We start from the raw sequence: 19847 nt of genomic DNA, 5'->3' as shown, positions 1-19847 counted from the left end.
TACTGAAGCCCACGTGCCTAGAGCCCATGCTCCACAACAAGAGAAGCCACCGCAATGAGAAGCCTGTGCACCGCAAGGAAGAGTAGACCCCGCTCGCCACAACTAGAGAAAGCTCGTGCGCAGCAACAAAGACCCAACACAGCCAAAAATAAATAAATAAATTAATTAATTAATTTAAAAATATATATAGGCAATACCAATTTCTATGCTGTAATAGGAAGTCTAAATGTAAAGTTCTCAGGCCCCAAATGACTAGCGGTGGCAAATACTGGTTAGATCTTCTCTTTGTAAAAGCTTTTGAGATATAGTCTACCTGAGCCTCCTAACCTTAGGACTTGGCTATAGATGAAAATATCCATTGGTTTATAATGTGTTAGTTTTCAAAATAATGAAAAAAGGAAGTTTTGAGATTATGCCATGACATATGGAATCTATTCATTAAGTCTCTAGACTTAAAGGTTCCCTTGCTTGAGAAAAGAACTGCATTGAGAGGTGGGTGATGGTTATCATATTTAAGACAATTAAAAGGTCTGCAGACACATTTCAACTCACTCTAAATGTCTCTTATTCAGTATGAAAGTAAACAGGTAATTATGACAGACTTAGCAAAAAACTGCACAGCATGAATAAATCCCTTATTACTGTGTATAATACACAAAAAGTAGGGGTGCAGACAGTGATAGTTAACTTCGATGGAGAATTAACATACTGACAAGCAAATGCTATGTTACCTTTAAGTTACTTAAGAAAACGCCTCAGAATAGCACTTATCTTAAGACAAGATATAATATGCATGTATTGGAAATTTTATTTCCAGCTTATATTTGGTAAATTGTAGATGATGAATACAATACGTGCTTACTATGTGAACACCTCTTGCTATTACAGAAAATGTTCACAGGATGTACAGTACCTTTCCCAAGAAGGCCATGGCATGGGAATTGCCAGCATTAGCTGCTAAATTGAAGTAGTCAAATGCTCTCTGTGAGAAAGGAATTTATGAAAATTATTAGTTGTTAATAGAACCTGCCCTTGGCTTTTAACCAAAATAATTACTTCAGGAACATTTTTAAAAATCTTGTTATACTGCAGTATCTCAGTTTAAGTAAATGGCAACACAATGTCTACTGGTTGTCTGAGGTACCCACCCCACTTCCCTCTCATATCCAATCCATCACTAAGTCCTATTTCTTTCACCACCAAATATTGATACATCTTGAATCCATCTACTATCCTCCATTCCCATAATTCTAGTGTAAGCTGCATTATCTCTCAGCAGAACTTCTGGAACGCTCCCTTCCCTGATCTTTCTGCTTTTATTCTTGGGGTCATCCAAAGCGACTGTTCTTAAATCTCAACATGCTGGTCCTTCCAGCCCCTTGAAGTGCTGCAGGGAATACACTGACATGACCAGACACTTTATCTCAGTACTGTTTCACCTTGCTCCCTGCACTCTGGGTACACCAGCCATGTTCCTTACTGCCTCAGGACCTATACACATGCTGTTCTTTTTGGCCTGGAATGATCTTACCTCCAAGGTTCAACTTAAATGTCATCCACGTCTCTTCAGAGACAAGTGCCACCTCCCCCTCATTAACCTATCATTGGACTCATTAATTCTCCTTTGTAACAACAATTTATTACATATTTGTTGGTGTGATCATTTAAAAATTACCTAATGCTTCTATTAAACTTGAAGTTCTGTAAAGGTAAGGACCAAGGGTAAGGTCCAGCATTGTATCCTGAATGCCTTGCAGTGAATGGGACAGGTGGTACTCAAACATTGGTTGAATTCATGCAGTTATATATTGGGAACTCCTTTTCTTCTGTGAAAATTTATCACTGTGTAATTGTTTCACAGGTAGGCAGCATACACCACCAAGAATATCCCAAAACTTGTTGTGTAAAGGTATGTAGCAAATTCTTAACCAGAATTCTGTTCTCTCACCTGACATTTTTACTAACCAGTTCATCTGATGCTTAACTGGCCTAATGACATGCAATTTTAATGACCTAAAGACACCTAAAGTTGTCAAAATGCTGTTTGAATAATAATTTTAAAAAGCGTCAATATTTGGTATAGTTTTAGTGATAATGTATCTTGTTACAAGCTAATTCTTAAAGTTGATGCAATATGGTGCTTGAAATAACCTTAATTAGAATACTTAACTGGTGTGGTAGAAAAAGTTTTATTAGTTTGACGAACATTTATTAAGAACTTAATATTATACATGCTGGGCACTGCCAGGTGCTGGGAATGAAGTGGCAAACAAGGCAGACATAGTTCATGCTGTTTTGGACCTTATATTCTAGCAGGGGAAACAATTACATAATTAACTAATTTATAATGGACAAAGGCCACAGGGAATACAGATTTTCAGAAGTCATGACTGTGGTCCATGACCTGTTCTTGGAGTGGGGTTGTGGTCAGAGGAGACATTCAGGGGAAGAGATCCTGGAATTGAGTTCTGGAGAATGAGTAGGATGGTTATGTGAAGAAAGGAGGTGGGATAATAATATTCACTCTAGTCAGAGGGACTGGCCTTCCAGAAGTCCTGAGACAGGGAGGTTCTTAATATTTTCAAAAGACCTGAGAAAAGGTCCGTGTGTCTGTGACTCAGAAAGCAAGGGGCTGGTGAGGTAAATAGAGACTGGTACAAGGCCTTGGAGGTCATGTTAAAGGTTTTGGTTTCCAAGCTACTAGAAATTACAGACCACTCAAAAGAGTTTTAAGCAATGGAACTGCACGATCAGATGCACAGTTTACAAAGACAGGCTATTGCTTAGGAAATGCAGGCGGGTAATTATTCACACAAGTGATAGGTGTATATTGATGGCAAGAAGGGAAGAGATGAGCGACACACAGGACAAAAAGCAGACCAAAGTTGGTGAGTGGATATGGATCTGACTGCTATAGTTGTACACTCCTAATTTCTCACAAACTCAACACTGAATTTTCCTCAGTTCTAGGAAATATTTTCCAATAGGAGTTTTTAAAGACATACTTCTATCACAATACCTATAGAAAACCAAGACACTGTTTATGCATTTTTGGCTGTATTGACAACTAGGTTTTGGAATTAATAAAACCTTTCCCATCACTACAAGGTATGATCACATTTTTGTTCCTCAGTTTCCTCAGGGGTTAGATCTTGAAAGCTCATTTGTGATGTTATCAACATCCATTAATCACAAAGCTTGATACTGTCACTGACTTAGCAAGAAATATATCTGAAGCATCATTTCTTGCTATAATATGAAATGTAAAGCCCTAAGAACAGGAAGGTTACCTGATGGTTTTGTTCTACTCCACGGCCTCCGTGCAGATGCAGCTGTCCCAGACCAACCTGAAAATGAACAAAAAGGAGGCAAGAGTAAATGGCAGCACCTGCCTCTGGCATGTAATGAGATTAGACCAACAAGAAACCATTTGGTCACAAAAAGGTTTCTGTTCATAACACAGAAAATTAAACATTTAGTCTTAATTCCCTAAGATATTACTCTTACATTTTTTTTGTTTGTTTTAAAGACTCTTTTGACGTGGACAATTTTTAAAGTCTTTATTGAATTTGTTACAATATCGCTTCTGTTTTATGTTTTGGTTTTTTGGCTGAGAAGCATGTGGGATCTTAGCTCCCCGACCAGGGATTGAACCCACACCCCTTGCATTGGAAGGCGAAGTCTTAACCACTAGACCACCAGGGAAGTCCATATCCTACATTTAAAAAAAACCTAAAAATGTCTGCTTTTAGTTGCAAAGTATCCTGAAATAGAGGTGAAATAAAGGCATTTCCACACAAACTAAAGAAAAGTTCAAATCTTTTGAACTAAAGAGTATTCTTTAGGAAGAGGCAAAATTATCCTGGGAAGCTTGGAGATGCAGTAAGAAATAAAGAACAAGAGAAAGGTAAATTTGTGAGTAAATCTAAATTGGATGGACTGTATAAAAGAATAGTATCTTGTGGGGTTCAAAAACATATAGGATTAAAACACATACAGACAAACTCAAACCAAAAGAGGATAAGAAAGGAGAGAAAAAGGAACTTGGAAAAGCAAAATGAAAGTGAGATAGAAAATTGAAACTCAAATATATCACTAATTACTCTACTTAAAAGACTGAATGGATTAAGAAAAATGAACAAAACTAGTCATTTGATGCTTGCAAGAGACATACCTTAAACATTAGAAGGTTGAAAGTACAAGATAAAAAAGATATTCCGGGTAAATACTAACCAAAAAAAAGTAGTGTAGCTATGCCAGTATTGGGCAAAATACAACTAAAGTAAAAAATATTTCTGGAGATAAAAGAGGTCATTTCATGATACAAAAGTTAGCTCAACAGAAAGATAACAATATTAAGTTATGCATTAGACATGGCTTAAAATATATAAATCAAAACTGATGAAACTAAAAGGAGAAAGAGACAAATCCACAATCAGAGTGGAAAATTTCAGCAATACTGTCTCAGCATTTGACAGAAAAAGCAGCCAAATTCAGTAGGGATTCAAAAGATTTGAACAACAGGATTAAGAAACACGACAATTGACACATATCAAACACTACACCCAATGACTGTAGAAATTCACATTCTCTTTAGCGCACAGAATATTTGCCCAAACTGACCAAGATGGGGCTTCAAGCAAGTTTCAAGAACTCTCAAACAACTGAAGTCATACAGAGTATATTCTGACTACAGCGGATTAAGCCAGGTATCAACAACAAAAAAGGTAAGCAGAAAATTCCCATGTACAGTTGTCCCTTGGCATCCATGGGGGATTGGTTCCAGGAACCCCACAGATACCAAACTCTGCAGACGCCAAGTCTCTTATATAAAATGGCCTAGTATGTGCATGTAACCCATGTACAACCTCCTGTACACTTTAAATCATTTCTAGATTACTTATAATACTTAATGTAAATGCTATGTAAATAGTTGTAAATACAATGTAAATACTATGTAAATAGTTGCCAGTGTGTGACAAAGTTTGCTTTTTGGAACTTTCTGAAATAAATTTTTTGGTCCACGGTTAGTTGAATCTTTGGATGCAGAACCTGCTGTTACAAAGGGCTGACTGTATGTGGAAACTAAGCAATTCATTTCTAAATTACACACGGGTCAAAAGAAATCACAATGAAAATTAGAGCTAAATACAATGAAAATATGATAGTGGTAAAATGTATTATACTAGCTATCAAGTTCTATAAAGCTATGAAAATTTGAGACAGTATTTGCCCAAGACATGTACAAGAAAATGCAGAGCATTATTTGTAACAGCCCAAGTCTGGGAAGAATAGAATGGATAAATTGTGGTAGTTTCATACAATGAAATACTATATAGCAATGCAAATGAATGAATTACAGCTATGTGAAAACACATGGATTGATTTCACAAACATAATGCTGAGTAAAAGAAGTTGATACCAAAAAAATGCTGTATGATTTTTTTTTACATAAGACTCCTTCAAAAACAGGCCAAACCAATTTATGGTATTAGACGCCAGCTCAGTGGTTACCTACGGGCAAGAGGGAAGAGTTAGGGAAGAAGAGTTCCAAAGAGGGGCTTCTAGGGTCCTAGTTACGCCACACAAGAGGCTCCCTTGCTGATAATTCATTGAGCTGTACTTCAGCTTTGTGTACTTTTCTGTATTCATGTCATAACTCAGTAAGTAAAAAAAAAAATGACATACTATACCACACACTTTTTTCTTTAACTTGAGATTTTCATTTAATACACTGAAATCAGCTTTCTACATTAAGTAGTATTCGACATAATTTTTAATGACTGCATAGAATTCCATTATATTGGAGTGTCATATTTGAGGCAAATAATTCCCTATTGTTAAGCATTTAGAGTGTTCTGAATTTTAATTGGTGTCATATAAAAGAAAGATGTATAATCAGAAGAGACAACTTTATTTTAATTTCCACGAGCTAAGATATGGCTTAAGTTTTTCTTTTTTTTTTTTTTTTTAATATTCCCTTCTGTTAGTCTGAAAATTAACTGTTCTTAAAATGGACAGCGAAGTTCTCCTTTTTATTTTAATATCATCAAAACAACCCATGAAACAGCATATTATACATGATACTTTGATGTACTGAATATATCATACAGTTTACATCAAACAAGCCTACTTCTGTCCTTGACCTTGAGAAAATTACAGTCTAAGGTAAGGAAAGGAAACATGGATAGCTCTGAAGAGCATCTGAAATTCCAAATGTGCCAGAGACTTTTTGTTTGGGGGGGGGGTGACAGTTTCCATCCTGGGTGACCCCCGAAGAGCCTTCATCACCACCGCAACGCCGCTCCATTTAAGCAGCAGTTTCCAACTGGGGAGCACAGTGGAGTCACCCCGGCCAGCTTTCATGGAACCATCAATATGCCTGGGCCACATCCCAGGTGAGTCCAAATGAAAGGTCGTGAGAGTGTGGTAATCATGTAGCTAATAATAGCTCAGTGAAAATGTTATAGATATAAGTGCTTGCCCCCAGAGGCTGTCATATACAAGGCAGTAAGATCTCGCGGGAGACATTTAAACACATACCTGTGCTTGCACATCACCTTTTTCAGCTAAGAACTGGTAATACTGAATCAAATCTTCTTCAAGCATTCCACTGTTCATTCCTGGATTTTCCACCTCGTCAGGCAGCCGTATTCTCTGTACTACTGAGCCTCCCGTCAGTGAGATATCACTAGCAACTGAAATGTGGACAAAGTAATGATGGGGATGAAAGTCAGAGGGACTGTCCCACAGAGGGAAGTACAATTCCAGCTGCCAAATGCTGACAGACCTATGTTAAAGGAAATTGTTTCCATAGTGGTCTGTAGAGTACAAAATAGTAATCTAAATTCAGGTTTTTTTCCCCACATAATATTAAGAAATGGAACCCAAAGCAAATTTTTGAAAAGTACTTCTTAATCAACTAGTGTAAAGATGATTCTACTTGAGAGAAACAGTCACAGTATTTCAAGTAGTACAGTGAAAATACATGTATTTAAAATTAATTCTGTTTGGTTTTTTTTTTTGCTTTTGGTAAGGTGGAAGGCAAAAAGGTAGATACCATGATTAGCAACAAGACGATAATGAGTCAGTGCAGATTCACAGCTCTGGAGGACCCCAATGCCAGCCCAGTATCGGTAACCCTGTAATACAACTTCAGGTGAGAAGAAGGCAGTTTCACATGCTTCAGTGGCATTCTTGTGGGAACAAATAAAGCTAACTATACACAGAATGTAATTTTGCTGTCCTTTGATCCAAGTACTTGGCTACATCATTTATCCTGAGTTTTACGTTCTGAGGTAACTTATTCAGCAACTTCAACAACCAGGCTAAGAACTAGGAAATAAATAATAAAGTTCCGAGAGCAATCAAAATAGATGCCATCAACTTAATGTATGCAGTGTGCCCGTTTACCTATAAGAGAAAATTGCTTGGGCTCTTGCTTAGAACAGATTTCAATCTTACTTCAGATACAATTTTAACAAAAACAGGTTAATCTTCCAAAGTAGCTCTTAAAGAAGGAACAAATTAGCAAAATAGGGAAGACAAGAGACTACTAGAACAGGCACAGTAATACCAGCAATAAACGACTTCAGAATAAGGGGGAAGATAGCTAATTATAAAGAGCAGAAGACAGAGCTCTCTGGAGCCATTTAGCACAGAGTCAAATAGCTTTACCAATTTTAACAATCCTTAGGGAATGACTGTATAATAACATGTATAATATTTTTTGTTAAACTTTTTTAAAAAAATAAATTTATTTTTGGTTGCATTGGGTCTTCGTTGCTGCGCACAGGCTTTCTCTAGTTGTGGTGAGCGGGGCCTATTCTTTGTTGCAGCATGCAGGCTTCTCATCGCGGTGGCTTCTCTTGTTGTGCAGCACAGGCTCTAGGCGCATGGGCTTCAGTAGCTGTGGCACATGGGCTTCAGTAGTTGTGGCTCGCAGTCTCTAGAGCGCAGGCTCAGTAGTTGTGGCGCAAGGGCTTGGTTGCTCCGTGGCATGTGGGATCTTCCTGGACCAGGGCTCGAACCCATGTCCCCTGCATTGGCAGGTGGATTCTTAACCACTGCGCCACCAGGGAAGACCCATAACATGTATAATATTGATACTTAATGCTCTTGTTTTGTAGCCACCATTTAAGGAGACTGATAAGTAGTTTAAAAAGATTTGTGTCAAAAATATCTAATATTTCTTGAAAATTCATCTAAAAATAACTTTTCAATTACTATTTGAGGAATAAACGTTCCTGGAGATTAAACGAACAAGTGAAAAAGACTTCAAAATTGGTGAGGAGTGTTTCAGAAACCTAGAGCAACGCCCTTGTTTTTCACTTACTGAAACTCCTTCAGCAGTTTACCTCTGTAACAGGACTAAGCCCAAGCTCCCTGGTGTGACGTACAGCCATTTACATGATTCCTGTCTACCTGTCCTGTTGACAAACTACCTGGCATTCTATTTTCCAATGTCTTAGTTGCTCCTTTCTTCAGAAGTATCTCCTTAAATCCCTCTCCTTCCAATGCCAGTATGGGTGAGGTGCCTTTTAGGTGATTCCCTGACATTCTCATGCTGTATTATAACGACCTCCTTACTCATGTCTCCCTTTCTACATTAAAAGGTTGTTGTGCGATGGTATTATATCTTACTGATCTTTGGAATTCTAATGACAAGTATTCAGTAAATATTTTTGGAATACACATAGGGAAAATTAACCAGGATCTACCCAATTGGCCAGAAAACTAGATTTTCCTTCTTTGTTAAGTCTCATAATCCCATCAATGACCAGGCCTATACACCCCTCCAGATTTTGGACTGGTTTCTCTGCTTTCAGTCTCATTTCTGCTCCATCTGTTCTTTACATTCCTGCAAGAACTTACATATTCATTTGGAACACAGTAATATGGGTCAGAGGTCATGTGAACTCACCCAAAGTCAATTTATAAAGTAGAAGGGAGATTAAACACCTCAGCAAAAAAGAACGTGGCGGAAAGATTCTATATTTTAACACTAAGCCGTTTAAGTGATCAACGCTATCAGGTAGTACATAAGAGATACTCTGTAATGAACTTTATAGGACACTGGTTATTTGTATAGTTAGTCCTTCATCTATTTAAATGTAAAATCTGTCATAACCCAATCTAAAAAATGATTCTGACAAACAATTCCAACTTATGGAAAACTGAAAAAGAACCATTTATCAGATTTCTATTTTAAGGGCAATCAGCCAAACTAATCATTTTAAAGACAAACTTTGGACTCTACCAATTTTCATCCACATGTAGATTCAACTGCTGTATCCATTAACAAGAAGCTGAAGGACATTCAATTGAATATTGGGTCTTAATGAATATAAGTAAATTTCAATCATGAAATATAGAAAAGTTGTGGCCACTTGTAAACCAACTATTCAATATTATTAGCCTTCCATTTAAGTCTTACTTACCAAAACCATGTGGGCTATTAGGTTGCCCCCAAGAGCTCCGAAAGTATAATAAACAAGGGCCTGTAAAAGAACAAAAGATGCTTAACTCAACATAGTTACATATTTACCCAATTCAAATTGTAATATACAATAAAGTTTTAATAATATTACCTTTGCCTGACTTGAATTAACACCAAGCCCAGAAGCATAGAGAAAGCCAAGAGCCTGAAACAAAATGATAAAAGGCAGACAGTTTTATGAACCATGAAAAGATGCAAGAATCTTTAAATGCTAAAGGATTTGAACAGTTGCAAATATGCACAACTGTGGAATTAAAAAGCCTCAGAAATGCATTCAAGGTTTTACAAATTACACAATGAAATATAACTTTAAGCAACTAAAAAAGCTTAGCTTGAAGATTAAAGACAATTTAATAAAACATCAACTAGAAAACCGAAGCTAAATGGATTTAAATATGACTTTTACTTGATTCTTGATGAACATCTATTATGAAAACAAAATGTCTCCTATATCATTACATCAACATATTATCTATCTATGTGAAGGGTGATACACAATGATAGTGGGTAAGAGATTACTAAATAAGCTATCGCAGGAATAAAAAGAGGCAGCAAGGGGCTAAGTTGAAGGGGTCAAGGGAGAAAGGTCACTTTACACCACTACAGCATACACAGTTTTCTTAAAAAAACCCAACCAACCAAACAATGTACTGGTAAGGTTCTACCCTTTGCCCTCTGAGGATCATCCCTGATGACATGAAAGCATAGGCTAAGTTGTAAAGGCAGGTGCTATTCTCATCAAAAGCCACGAGCTCTTCTACATTTCCCAGCCTCCCTTGAAGTTAGGTAGGGCCACTGCCTGGGATGTGACCAGATGGGATGCAAGCCATTTTCAGACCTGGCCCTTAAAAACATCCCAGAGAATCCTCTGGTCCTCCCTTCTCCCTTCGTGATGGCTTGGAAGCCCCGTGTTCCAGATGGTATATAGCTATATGACGGAAGCAGCCCCTGACCCTGAGTCACCATATGAAGAGTAACTCAGGCAGGAGAGCTGCATGGGACCTGGCATGAACAAGAAATAACTCCTTGCCATGTGAAGCCACTGTGATTTTGGTGCTTTGCTTCATCAGCTAGAATTAATTATGGTGGAGAGAGTGCTTTGCAGTGTATAAAGCACTGTGGCATTGTAACGTTCTATTATTAGAGGGAAAAGATGCCTTAAAAGTAAAACCATTCCTCAGAACAGAATGTGTCTGAAGATAAAGAATATATGTGTGAATTTTACATAACCTGGTTTATGTAAAGAAGGGAAAAAAGCTTTGAAAACAAAGGGGAGCAATTAAGATATAACCTGTTTATAAACCCAAACCAAGACTACATAAGAGTTGCAGACTGATCAGGTTATCAGTCCTGTGGAAAACAATGGTCCAAATGCCTTTACTGTTTACATAGTCTGAAAACAGACTTCCTCTATGACTAGAAATTTTGTTTTATCTTTAAGCAAATCCCGCACCATTGATAAATCTTTATTATTGAAGGGGTTTTTTTTTTTTAAGTGGGCAAAACACCCTTGTAAGTAGGACACAAAACCCAGAAACCATAAAAGAAAAGATGAATAAATTCAACTAAAGTTGCTTATTTTACGTGAAAAAACTTATAAACAAAATTAAAAGACAATATAAAGAATATAGATAAACAGCCAGATGCAGAGGTACAAAGGGCAAGGTTCGTAAGAGTCCTGAGTGCAGGAGCTTCTGTCCCCATGGAGTTGGAGTGTACCACCTCCTGCCACATGGATATGTTCACCACCCTGGAGGCTCTCCAAACCCCAGAGCTGAGGGATTTTTATGGAGGCTTCTTCACATAGGTATAATTGATTAGTAACTCAATCCCCAGCCCCTTTCCCTTCCCTCTTTTGAGGGCATTTTAAGTAAGTGTGGTGGCCCCTAAATCCAGGCATCAATCCTACCATTACTAGTGGGGAGTCAAGCAGATATTATGTATCAACTGGCTCAAAGGGCAATATGGAATCAGAACATCCGCTACACAGTAGCCTAACTAAAAACATTTTACTTGAGTTCATCAGCCTTTAGCTGTGTCATTCAGTTTTAGGAAACACAGATGATGAAGAAACAAACTAAAGGACACCACGAAGAAGCAAATAGACAAACTGAGGTAGAACATTCTGTAGAAAAACTGGCCCTATCTCTAACACAGAAAAAAAAAAAAAGAAAGGGGCGGGCTATGCTATAAGTAGCAACCAAATATAAGTATATTCCTGGACCAAATACTGATTTGGACAAAACAGATATAAAGAAAATGTTTTGGCTCAACACCGTACGAATATGGTACGGGTGTTATATGATGTAAAAATTTACTGGAATTGGAAGGGCTAAAGGCTACTGATTGAAAAGAGCAAGTTATGGAATAGTAGGCAATGACATTTTATTTTAATAAAGAATTTACACAAAGAGAAAGGTCTAGAAGGGTACGCATGGACTAACATATTACCAGTGCTTATGTCTGGGAGGTACATATGTGATGTTTACTTTCTTAGCTTTTTTAGTTTGTATTTCTAGTTTCCTTATAAAGGACATGTACTGTTTCTGTAATAAAATATTTTTTTACAAAAATACCAAGATTAACAGAAGCTGGAGCACCTGACCTTAGGAAAAAAAAATAACAATGGTGAGTAATTTCAGATAAAAAACAATTACCTTCGTTTCATTCTCTGAAGATTTACGTTGGAAAACTACAAATATAATTTTGGCAAGATGCAATTGCAAAAATGCCTTAAGTGACTATAAATGTTCTCAAACTAAGGAAAAAGATTGTCCAAGAAGACTGGGAAAATGATCTGCCACAAAATTAATATTTACAGTTTTACTTGTTAAAGGAAGTCAGGGCAACGAAGAGTACCACGCTGTTAAAATAAACCAGTGCTGTATGGGGAGAGATCCTCCATGGAAAGTACACTTACAGTTTGTCCCTTGGGAGAACCTTCCTCAGTCAGTTTCTCAAACATCTCTTTTGCTGCCTGGATATTCTGTGTCAGGTAATCACCAAACAAAAGCGCATAGGACACTCTCTCCAGGGCCTTGGTATGGTTCATGCTTGCTGCCTTTTGAAGATACCGATATGCTCTTTAAACATAAGTAATGAAAAAACAAATTAGCAATACTTTGGAACTGCCATTAAAATTTTTTTCAAGATCTCCTAAAATGCAGCTTAATTTCCTTATTCTATATAGAATCCCTCTGATATTTTATTTTTACTAAAGTAGTGTTACTTACAAAACTTACTTTTGTTTTTACATAAGGTACCAGTTCTGTTATTGCAATATCTTGGAATTCTAATTACACTAATAGTAATCCTAAAAAATTCGATTAAAAAAGTTAACTAGATTTGCAATGTGAGAACTGTAATAATATGGTGTCTGGTAAATAATCTAATGAATGATAACCACCACAACTGTCTTCTTTGCACAGACTACAACAAAAATCAGCTGAAATTAAAGGGACATAAAATGTTACAGGACAATCACTTGCTTTATGTTCTTTCATTCCTAAATTCTAGACTTTGCAAGAAAATTACAAAGCAAAACCAAAAGACAGAAAACACCCGACAACAATTCCTTTTGTTTTGTGTCACTTTGAATTCTGGATACTATATGTATTCCTGGCTCTGAGAAATTACTATAACTTAATCAAATATCGCCATTTGCTCACTGTTCATTCTTGTGGCTGGTATTTAGGACCTTTTTACCCCAACAAGCTAAAATCTGATAAAAGTAATGCCCCTAATGTTCATATATCATATTAAGTTTTCTTGTAATGCAACTTAAGAAATCCTTTGTCTCTGGCAGTACATTAAATTTAAAAAGTACTTATCCATTTATCTCAGTAACGGCCCATCTCAGGGGAAGAATGGAGTTGGCCGTGCTACCTACTCTCTTTTTTGGCTTTTCTTATTGCTTCCATTGAGGATTTTCATCCCAGTCTGGTACATCATTTCCGCTTCCTGCATTTGCCGTCTTTTGGCAGCCTCTTCTTCAGCTAAAAACAAAATTTACATTTTGCATTTACATGGATAATTCTGCACCAATTATTTATCAAACATCAGTATGTATTCTTTCTTTTGGGTGGTCATGCAAACACAATCCATGGTCTTTCACCATTTCCAAGTCTGACTCTAAAGACACACGGTTTTCAGTATGGCCTTTATCTGACAAAAGATAAGACTTAGGAAAAAAAAAAAAACTCATTGAAATCACTTTCTTTCAGAGAAAGCAATATCAACCTGCTTTTGGAGGGTACTTTTCTGCTAGTAATTCTAACTTTTTATATAATTCAACTAAAATTTCAGTAGGAGCTTATGATTATATATGCCAAGGTCAGCTAAAATCAGGACAGCAAACAACAGAAAAATACTGTTGTAGTCAAAGAACACTTCAGTCTCACCTGAAATGCTGTATATTTTACAAGGAGAAAGTATTTGATTAATTACATAACAAAAATTAGTAAAAAAAAATTGATTTTTATTAACTACAGATCCTGATTTAATGTTCAAGTTCTCTATTTTTTTTCCTATGCACTAATACAACCCTGAAAATCACAGAATTATTGCAGATTTCTCAAAAATTATTTTGTTACTGTAATATAGCATTTAACAGAAATATAGAACTCACCAAGAGACATTTGAGTATTTCATGAGGACTAATATTTACAGAAACAGAAGAGAGGTGTTCTTGCAATATAAAAACAAAATCTGATGTGTTAAACTGGAGTACTTAATCATACTGGCCTACATCCAAAGACGGACTGTATGACATATTCTAGGAAGGCCTAAATAGTCTATCAGAGCCATTATTCTGAAAATGTCATTTGGTATCAGATGAGGTATATTCAAGGTTTTCCGTTGTTTTTTATTAGTTAGAAAGTTTTTCCCAAAAACACAGCTTGCATTTAGAAGTCAGTCCCTTCGTACTGACATGAACACTTAGGATAGTTAAATATACTATATTTGTTAAATGTTACCTTAGCACAGTGCATTTCGCTCAAGTATTCAGGAAAGGTATGATCTATCTTTCTTTTAACCACTATTAATTAACCTTCACCATAATGTTCGATTTCCTTTATTGCCAAAAAATGTTTCACATTAATTAATTTAGCAGCCTGCCTGAGAGTTTCAGAGCAACCCGTGCACACCAATGGAAAACCACCTCTAAATAAGGCACAAGTGTGATAAGCCGCCTGAGTGACGGCCTGGAAGTTAAGTACACTGCACGTTTCCTGCACTGACGTCCAGGCTTTCAGGCAACAACCGCGTCATCGACGTTGACTATTTCTCACAAAGGTGGAAAATGGACGGCTACAAAAAGGCCTTTACACTGTTGCCCGAGACACAAAACAATGTGGACATGCTGCCTACTGAGCAATACTTACTTTCACAAAAGCCCCACTTTTCATCTGCCTTGTAGTCATAGGTTGTGGCACACCACAGTCTGCCATCTTCCCTCCCATCTGAGGTACACTCATCATATTCCTTATCCAGGAACAGAAAAGGGAAGTGGCAGGGCTCCCCATGTGCTGTGCCTTCAATGGCGGTCAAAGCTGGAAAGAAAAAAAAAAAAATCTAAACATGAACAGCACCTCTGGTAGTCATGGATTTAACACTGTCGATTTCAACTATGAGAATCCAAAGACACAGATACATGATTTGTAATGGGGAACATAAAAGAGCCAGCACGGATTTTGTTCAGGGACGATGTGAAGGTGAGTCAACTTAGTGAGCATGGCTAGCTGACGACCCAGCTCTATATCTAGGTTAGAATTTTGGAAGGTCTTGAGATAATAACCTTAGAATATCAAAAGTCTACTGAAAACAGCTGCCCAACCAGTGAGCAAAAAATAAGGCAAATGCAACTGAATCAATTCCACTGCTCAGCACAACTCTCCTTTTTTTCTATCTGAATGCTGTAAGTCAATTTCTTCAATAATATAAAGTTACACAGGGAGAATGCTCCCCCAGGCAAAGTTAATCACTCACATACTCCTCTGTGATCCCCCAGCATTGTATCAGAGTACTGATCACACTCACTGAGCGTCTTTCTTTACCATACTCTAGCTCCCACTAGACTTTGAGCTTGTTAAGGGTAAAAACCATATCTCTAATTTGTTCTGTAAGTTCTGTCCAAGTGTCTCCTAGGTGCTGGGAATTATGCCAGGCACTGGAAATGAGGGGGAGCAGAGGTCTCTGCTACATGGAACTTACTGCCTAGCAAGGAAGAGAGACATTAAACAAAAGTATGATTGATGTTATGGAAAGGAAAGCCCCCCGTCAGGAGCTGCAGTTTACACTGAACCTCATGGATGTCTAGGAAGAGGAGGTGGATGAAATGCTTTGGGGTGGGGTAGGGGGACACGCATTGCAGACAAAGGAAAAGGATGTGTTAAGAATCAAATGAAAGACAGCATGGCACATTAGAGAAAATAAAGTTCATTATCTCAGAACACGTAGTGTGAGCGTCAAACTGGACAAGAGAAGAAGCTAAAGAAGCACGAAGAAGCCAGACTAGGGAGGTCCTGACAAGTCTTACTGACTCAATTTGGATTTTATCCTGAGAACAATGGAAACTCAAGAGTTTAAAGTAGGAGTGACATGCGCATACTTATACTTTACTTAGAGAGGGGACAATGGAATGCACGACTGGATGCAAGGTGACCGGTTTAAAGGTTGTGACAGTGGTCTAATCGAGAGGTAATGGTAGCCTGAAGAGGACAATGAAATGGAAAAAGGGGATGTGCTCAAGTGATGCTAAGGAAGTAGATATGGTACTACTTACTGACTAGATGTGCAGATGAGAGGAGAGAGGAATCAAGGAAGGCTCCGAGGTACTAGGCTTCAGGAAGCGAGTAGGTGGCTGTCCTTACTAAGACAGAGAGCACTAACGGAGGAGTAGGTTACTGGGGAGGGATGAAATGCATCAGGAGGGAGACAAGGTAAGCTTTGCTCCTGCTACATTCAAGGTAGCTAACAAAAAACAAAACAAGTGAAATGTCTTAGACATCTTTTCAGCTGTAGCCAAAAAGAAAGTTCTCCAGTTTACAGATATATTTGAAGGCAAGAGTATGCATAAGAATGCCAATTAAGAGGTATATCAGAATACCAAAGGGCCAGGCCTGCGCCTAGGCTCCAACCATACGGTAAGTATGAGTACATATATGCCAGCGTTCATTGGTTGCTTTTACATGGAGAATTTAATTAGGCAGCAGAGCTTAGTAAATAACAGTATAGGTTCTGGAGTCAGAACACCTGACTCAAACCCTACTGATTATTAGCTGTGAACTTTGAGTAAGTTATTTAATCTCTCTCCTTACCCATAAAATTATTTGGATATAACCTCCTTATCTACAAATAGGGTAACAGTCCTTGTTGCATAGAGTTACTCACAAAGATGAACTGAAATAATACATGTAAGGGACTCATCATGGTGCCTGCCACTTAAGGTGGTAAGAGTCTAGCAGATGGCAATTGCTATTTTATTACCGGCACTTCTGCTCTGAAAGGCTAGAAAATGTATGCTCTTTCTCTCCTGTGTAAAGAAGAATACATTCTAAGACTAATTTGAAAATTATTTTCATTAAGTTATGAAAGGCAAACGAATTCAAAATGGTTTACCACCAGATACATGTCATTCACCATCCTGGTAATCACTGACCAGAGGCAAATAATCTTTTCACCTTTGATTTGTCCACTTTTTAAGAAATGATCTTTAATGCAACATATAAGCAAAGCATCCTTTATCAACAACCTCACAGGCATCACTTTGACTACAGAATCTGAAAAAGGCGCTCCCACGCACTGCTACTAGATTCAAATTTGCTTTGGAAAGACAGTATCTGTACAACTGCAGTTTGTAAACTTGAATTTCAACTTAAATAACATACAATGGTTTAAAGTATATTTGATTTTTCCCTATGATAACAGAAATTTCTGTTTTAAAAGCAAATAAGAATTGTCATAAGAATTCTAGTTTGCCAGAACTTATATTTTCTAAGTGGTTCAAATACATGAAAGCATTCGTTTTCATGTGATGGAACAATACAGCAGAAAAGAAACTGGAGAGAACCCAAAGGTTTTTGGCAACAAAAGGTTTTAACCTACTACTGAGTCAGCACTAACTTAAGCAGGAAGAACTCCTAGGGTACACCTGCTTTATCAATTTAGTAAAACTGAAATATCTTGGTCAAAATAATGTGTTTATTATTAAGTTAGTAGAAAGAAAATTTGTATCTCTCAGCTATCTTCTCCAAGCAAAATCACCGCAGGGAAACTGCTATTACCTTTTAAACTTATTTTAAAGTCTTCCAAAAGGTACTGACTGGGACTTGCTAGTTTCAAGTCAATAATCTCAAGTTGATATTCCTCACAATAGCGTTAATTTCAGTTAATTTTCTTCCATGGAGAAATTCTCTAAGAATTTCGAAGCTATTAGTTTAAAAACAGCCATGAGAACAGTACCAGTTTTAAAAACAATGGTAATCACTGCTCTGGCATAATGAGGCTGACTGAATATGCAATTTGAGTTAATGATAGCCAGTAATCAAATGTGACACTTAAAATGAAAGGGAAAAAAATGTGTTAAGTCAACTCTGCACCTTCATGTAAAAATGACATAGTATCACAATCTATTTAGACCTTGAGAGTAAGATATTTAACTTACGGTATTTGAGAACTTATAATAATGAACAGACTGCTCTATATTTAAACTAGTAGAAATTTGCTCTTGCAAAGTCAATTAGAATCATTTAGGAAAGCTAGAAAGGTTTTTAACAACCCCCACCCCGCTCCACCCCGCTCCCACCCCAAACCCTACCTGAACCTGTAATCCTTCAGTGCTGGCCAGGATATAGGTAAATGGGAACTTCCATACTGTTGGCAGGAGTGTAGAGGGGCATTCAATAATATGTTAGAACTGAAAAGCTCCATACACCTTTTGATCCCATTTTTTCACTCCTGGGATGTTTACTTAATAGAAATGCTCCCACGAGGATACAAAGAGGTATGTCCAAGAGAGCATTTATGCATCATTATAATTTTAAAAACATAAAGCCAAAAAAAACTCAAAGGTTTATGACAAGTAGGTTGGTTAAATCAACTACAGTGCAGGAGTTACAGAGAAACCTGGGCATCAACACAGATGGAATCAAAGGTCGCTAGAGAATGGTGTAGACAGAGCAGAAGATAACGGCTGAGTCTTGGGGGGCAACCTTATGTTTCAACATCAGGCAGGTTCCGAGGAACCACAGCCAAGTGAAGAAAGCATCTTCAGAGAAAGGAAGAAAAATACATGAGGGGTCGGTAGGTAAGGACCAAGAACTGAGCAGGTATTCAGCAATTAGAATGCGCCTGGAGGAGAGTGGCTTTAGTGGTCTGGAGGGGACCATGGCCTCGGCACACTCAGATTAGAGAATGGAAAGAGAGGAAGTAAAATCAGTGAATAGAGACAACTCTTCCAAAGAATAATGCTAGGAAGGGGAGTAGAGGAGTGAGGTGTTGCTGGAGGGGCACTGGGGGCCAAGTTTTGGTTTTTCTAATGTTCAGATATTACAGCATATTTGAACGTTGGTGGAAAGAATTCAAGAGTGTGGGCAAAGAATGTCATCTGCCATTCAGTAAACAAAGAATGTTGTCTGCCATAGAGCCACCAGCCACTGCAGCTGTGTCCCCAACAGTGCACCCTGAGGGGAAGTCAGGATGGAGAAAGACAGGATACCGGCTCTATATAGTTAAGATGCATATCTAAGGAATAATTTCAATCAGCCCAGACTCTTGCATCTTCCCAAACATAGAAAAGCACTAAAATCATTAACTTGAGATGTCTGATTTTTGTGATTAGCAGTAATATTTTGATGTCTTACTACATGTATTTTTTTCTTCCCAGCAAAAACTATATATCTTGGTTCCTCCCTTACCTCTTAGGAGCAGTTCCTGAGAGCTATCTGAGAGGCTGTCTCCCACCATACACTCCTCAGTAAGGTCCCCGAATAAAACATAATTTGCAACTTTTAGGTTGTATGTTTTTCTTCAGTTGCCAAGAGAAAACAATGTAAATGTGGCTAGAATGTTGCTATTGGTACTGAATTAAATGTCCTGGAATACAAATACTCGTATCTTTTCCTCATTTTTAATTGTAAAATCAAAACAAAACAAAAACATCAACCTCTTGATCCATACAGATAAAGGCAAGGGATTTAGCTCTGCAAATTCCTCATTTTAAGAGCATTTACCCTCTATTGAAGACTGATATTATATCTATACGTTTAGATGGGTATTCTGTTAATAAGACGACTATTTAATCATGCTGCTTGTTTGAAACATACAGCAGTAAGTAGCATTTTAGTCA

General features: G+C 37.5%; 1 protein-coding gene across 2 annotated transcripts in view; it reads right to left on the bottom strand.

The window, feature by feature from the left end:
* The window catches only part of SEL1L (SEL1L adaptor subunit of SYVN1 ubiquitin ligase), a 56263-nt gene that overhangs the window by 18598 nt on the left and 17818 nt on the right, over window positions 1-19847 (bottom strand). The window contains exons 4-12 of one of the 2 annotated variants that reach the window (XM_082451271.1): window positions 14884-15051; window positions 13389-13494; window positions 12420-12582; window positions 9591-9644; window positions 9441-9500; window positions 7061-7142; window positions 6544-6698; window positions 3291-3347; window positions 914-982 (exon numbers count right to left, since the gene is read on the bottom strand). In XM_082451271.1, the coding sequence (XP_082307397.1) occupies window positions 914-982; window positions 3291-3347; window positions 6544-6698; window positions 7061-7142; window positions 9441-9500; window positions 9591-9644; window positions 12420-12582; window positions 13389-13494; window positions 14884-15051 (914 nt within the window). Of the gene's footprint in view, window positions 1-913; window positions 983-3290; window positions 3348-6543; window positions 6699-7060; window positions 7143-7162; window positions 8040-9440; window positions 9501-9590; window positions 9645-12419; window positions 12583-13388; window positions 13495-14883; window positions 15052-19847 lie in introns of those variants that run through there. The other variant, XM_082451272.1, reaches the window with a different exon arrangement.

The sequence above is a fragment of the Balaenoptera physalus genome (assembly GCF_965194825.1).
Source record: "Balaenoptera physalus genome assembly, chromosome: 2".
Taxonomy (NCBI): Eukaryota; Metazoa; Chordata; class Mammalia; order Artiodactyla; family Balaenopteridae; genus Balaenoptera; species Balaenoptera physalus.
Note: the sequence above shows the minus strand (reverse complement) of the source record. Positions and strands in the feature narration are given on the sequence as shown.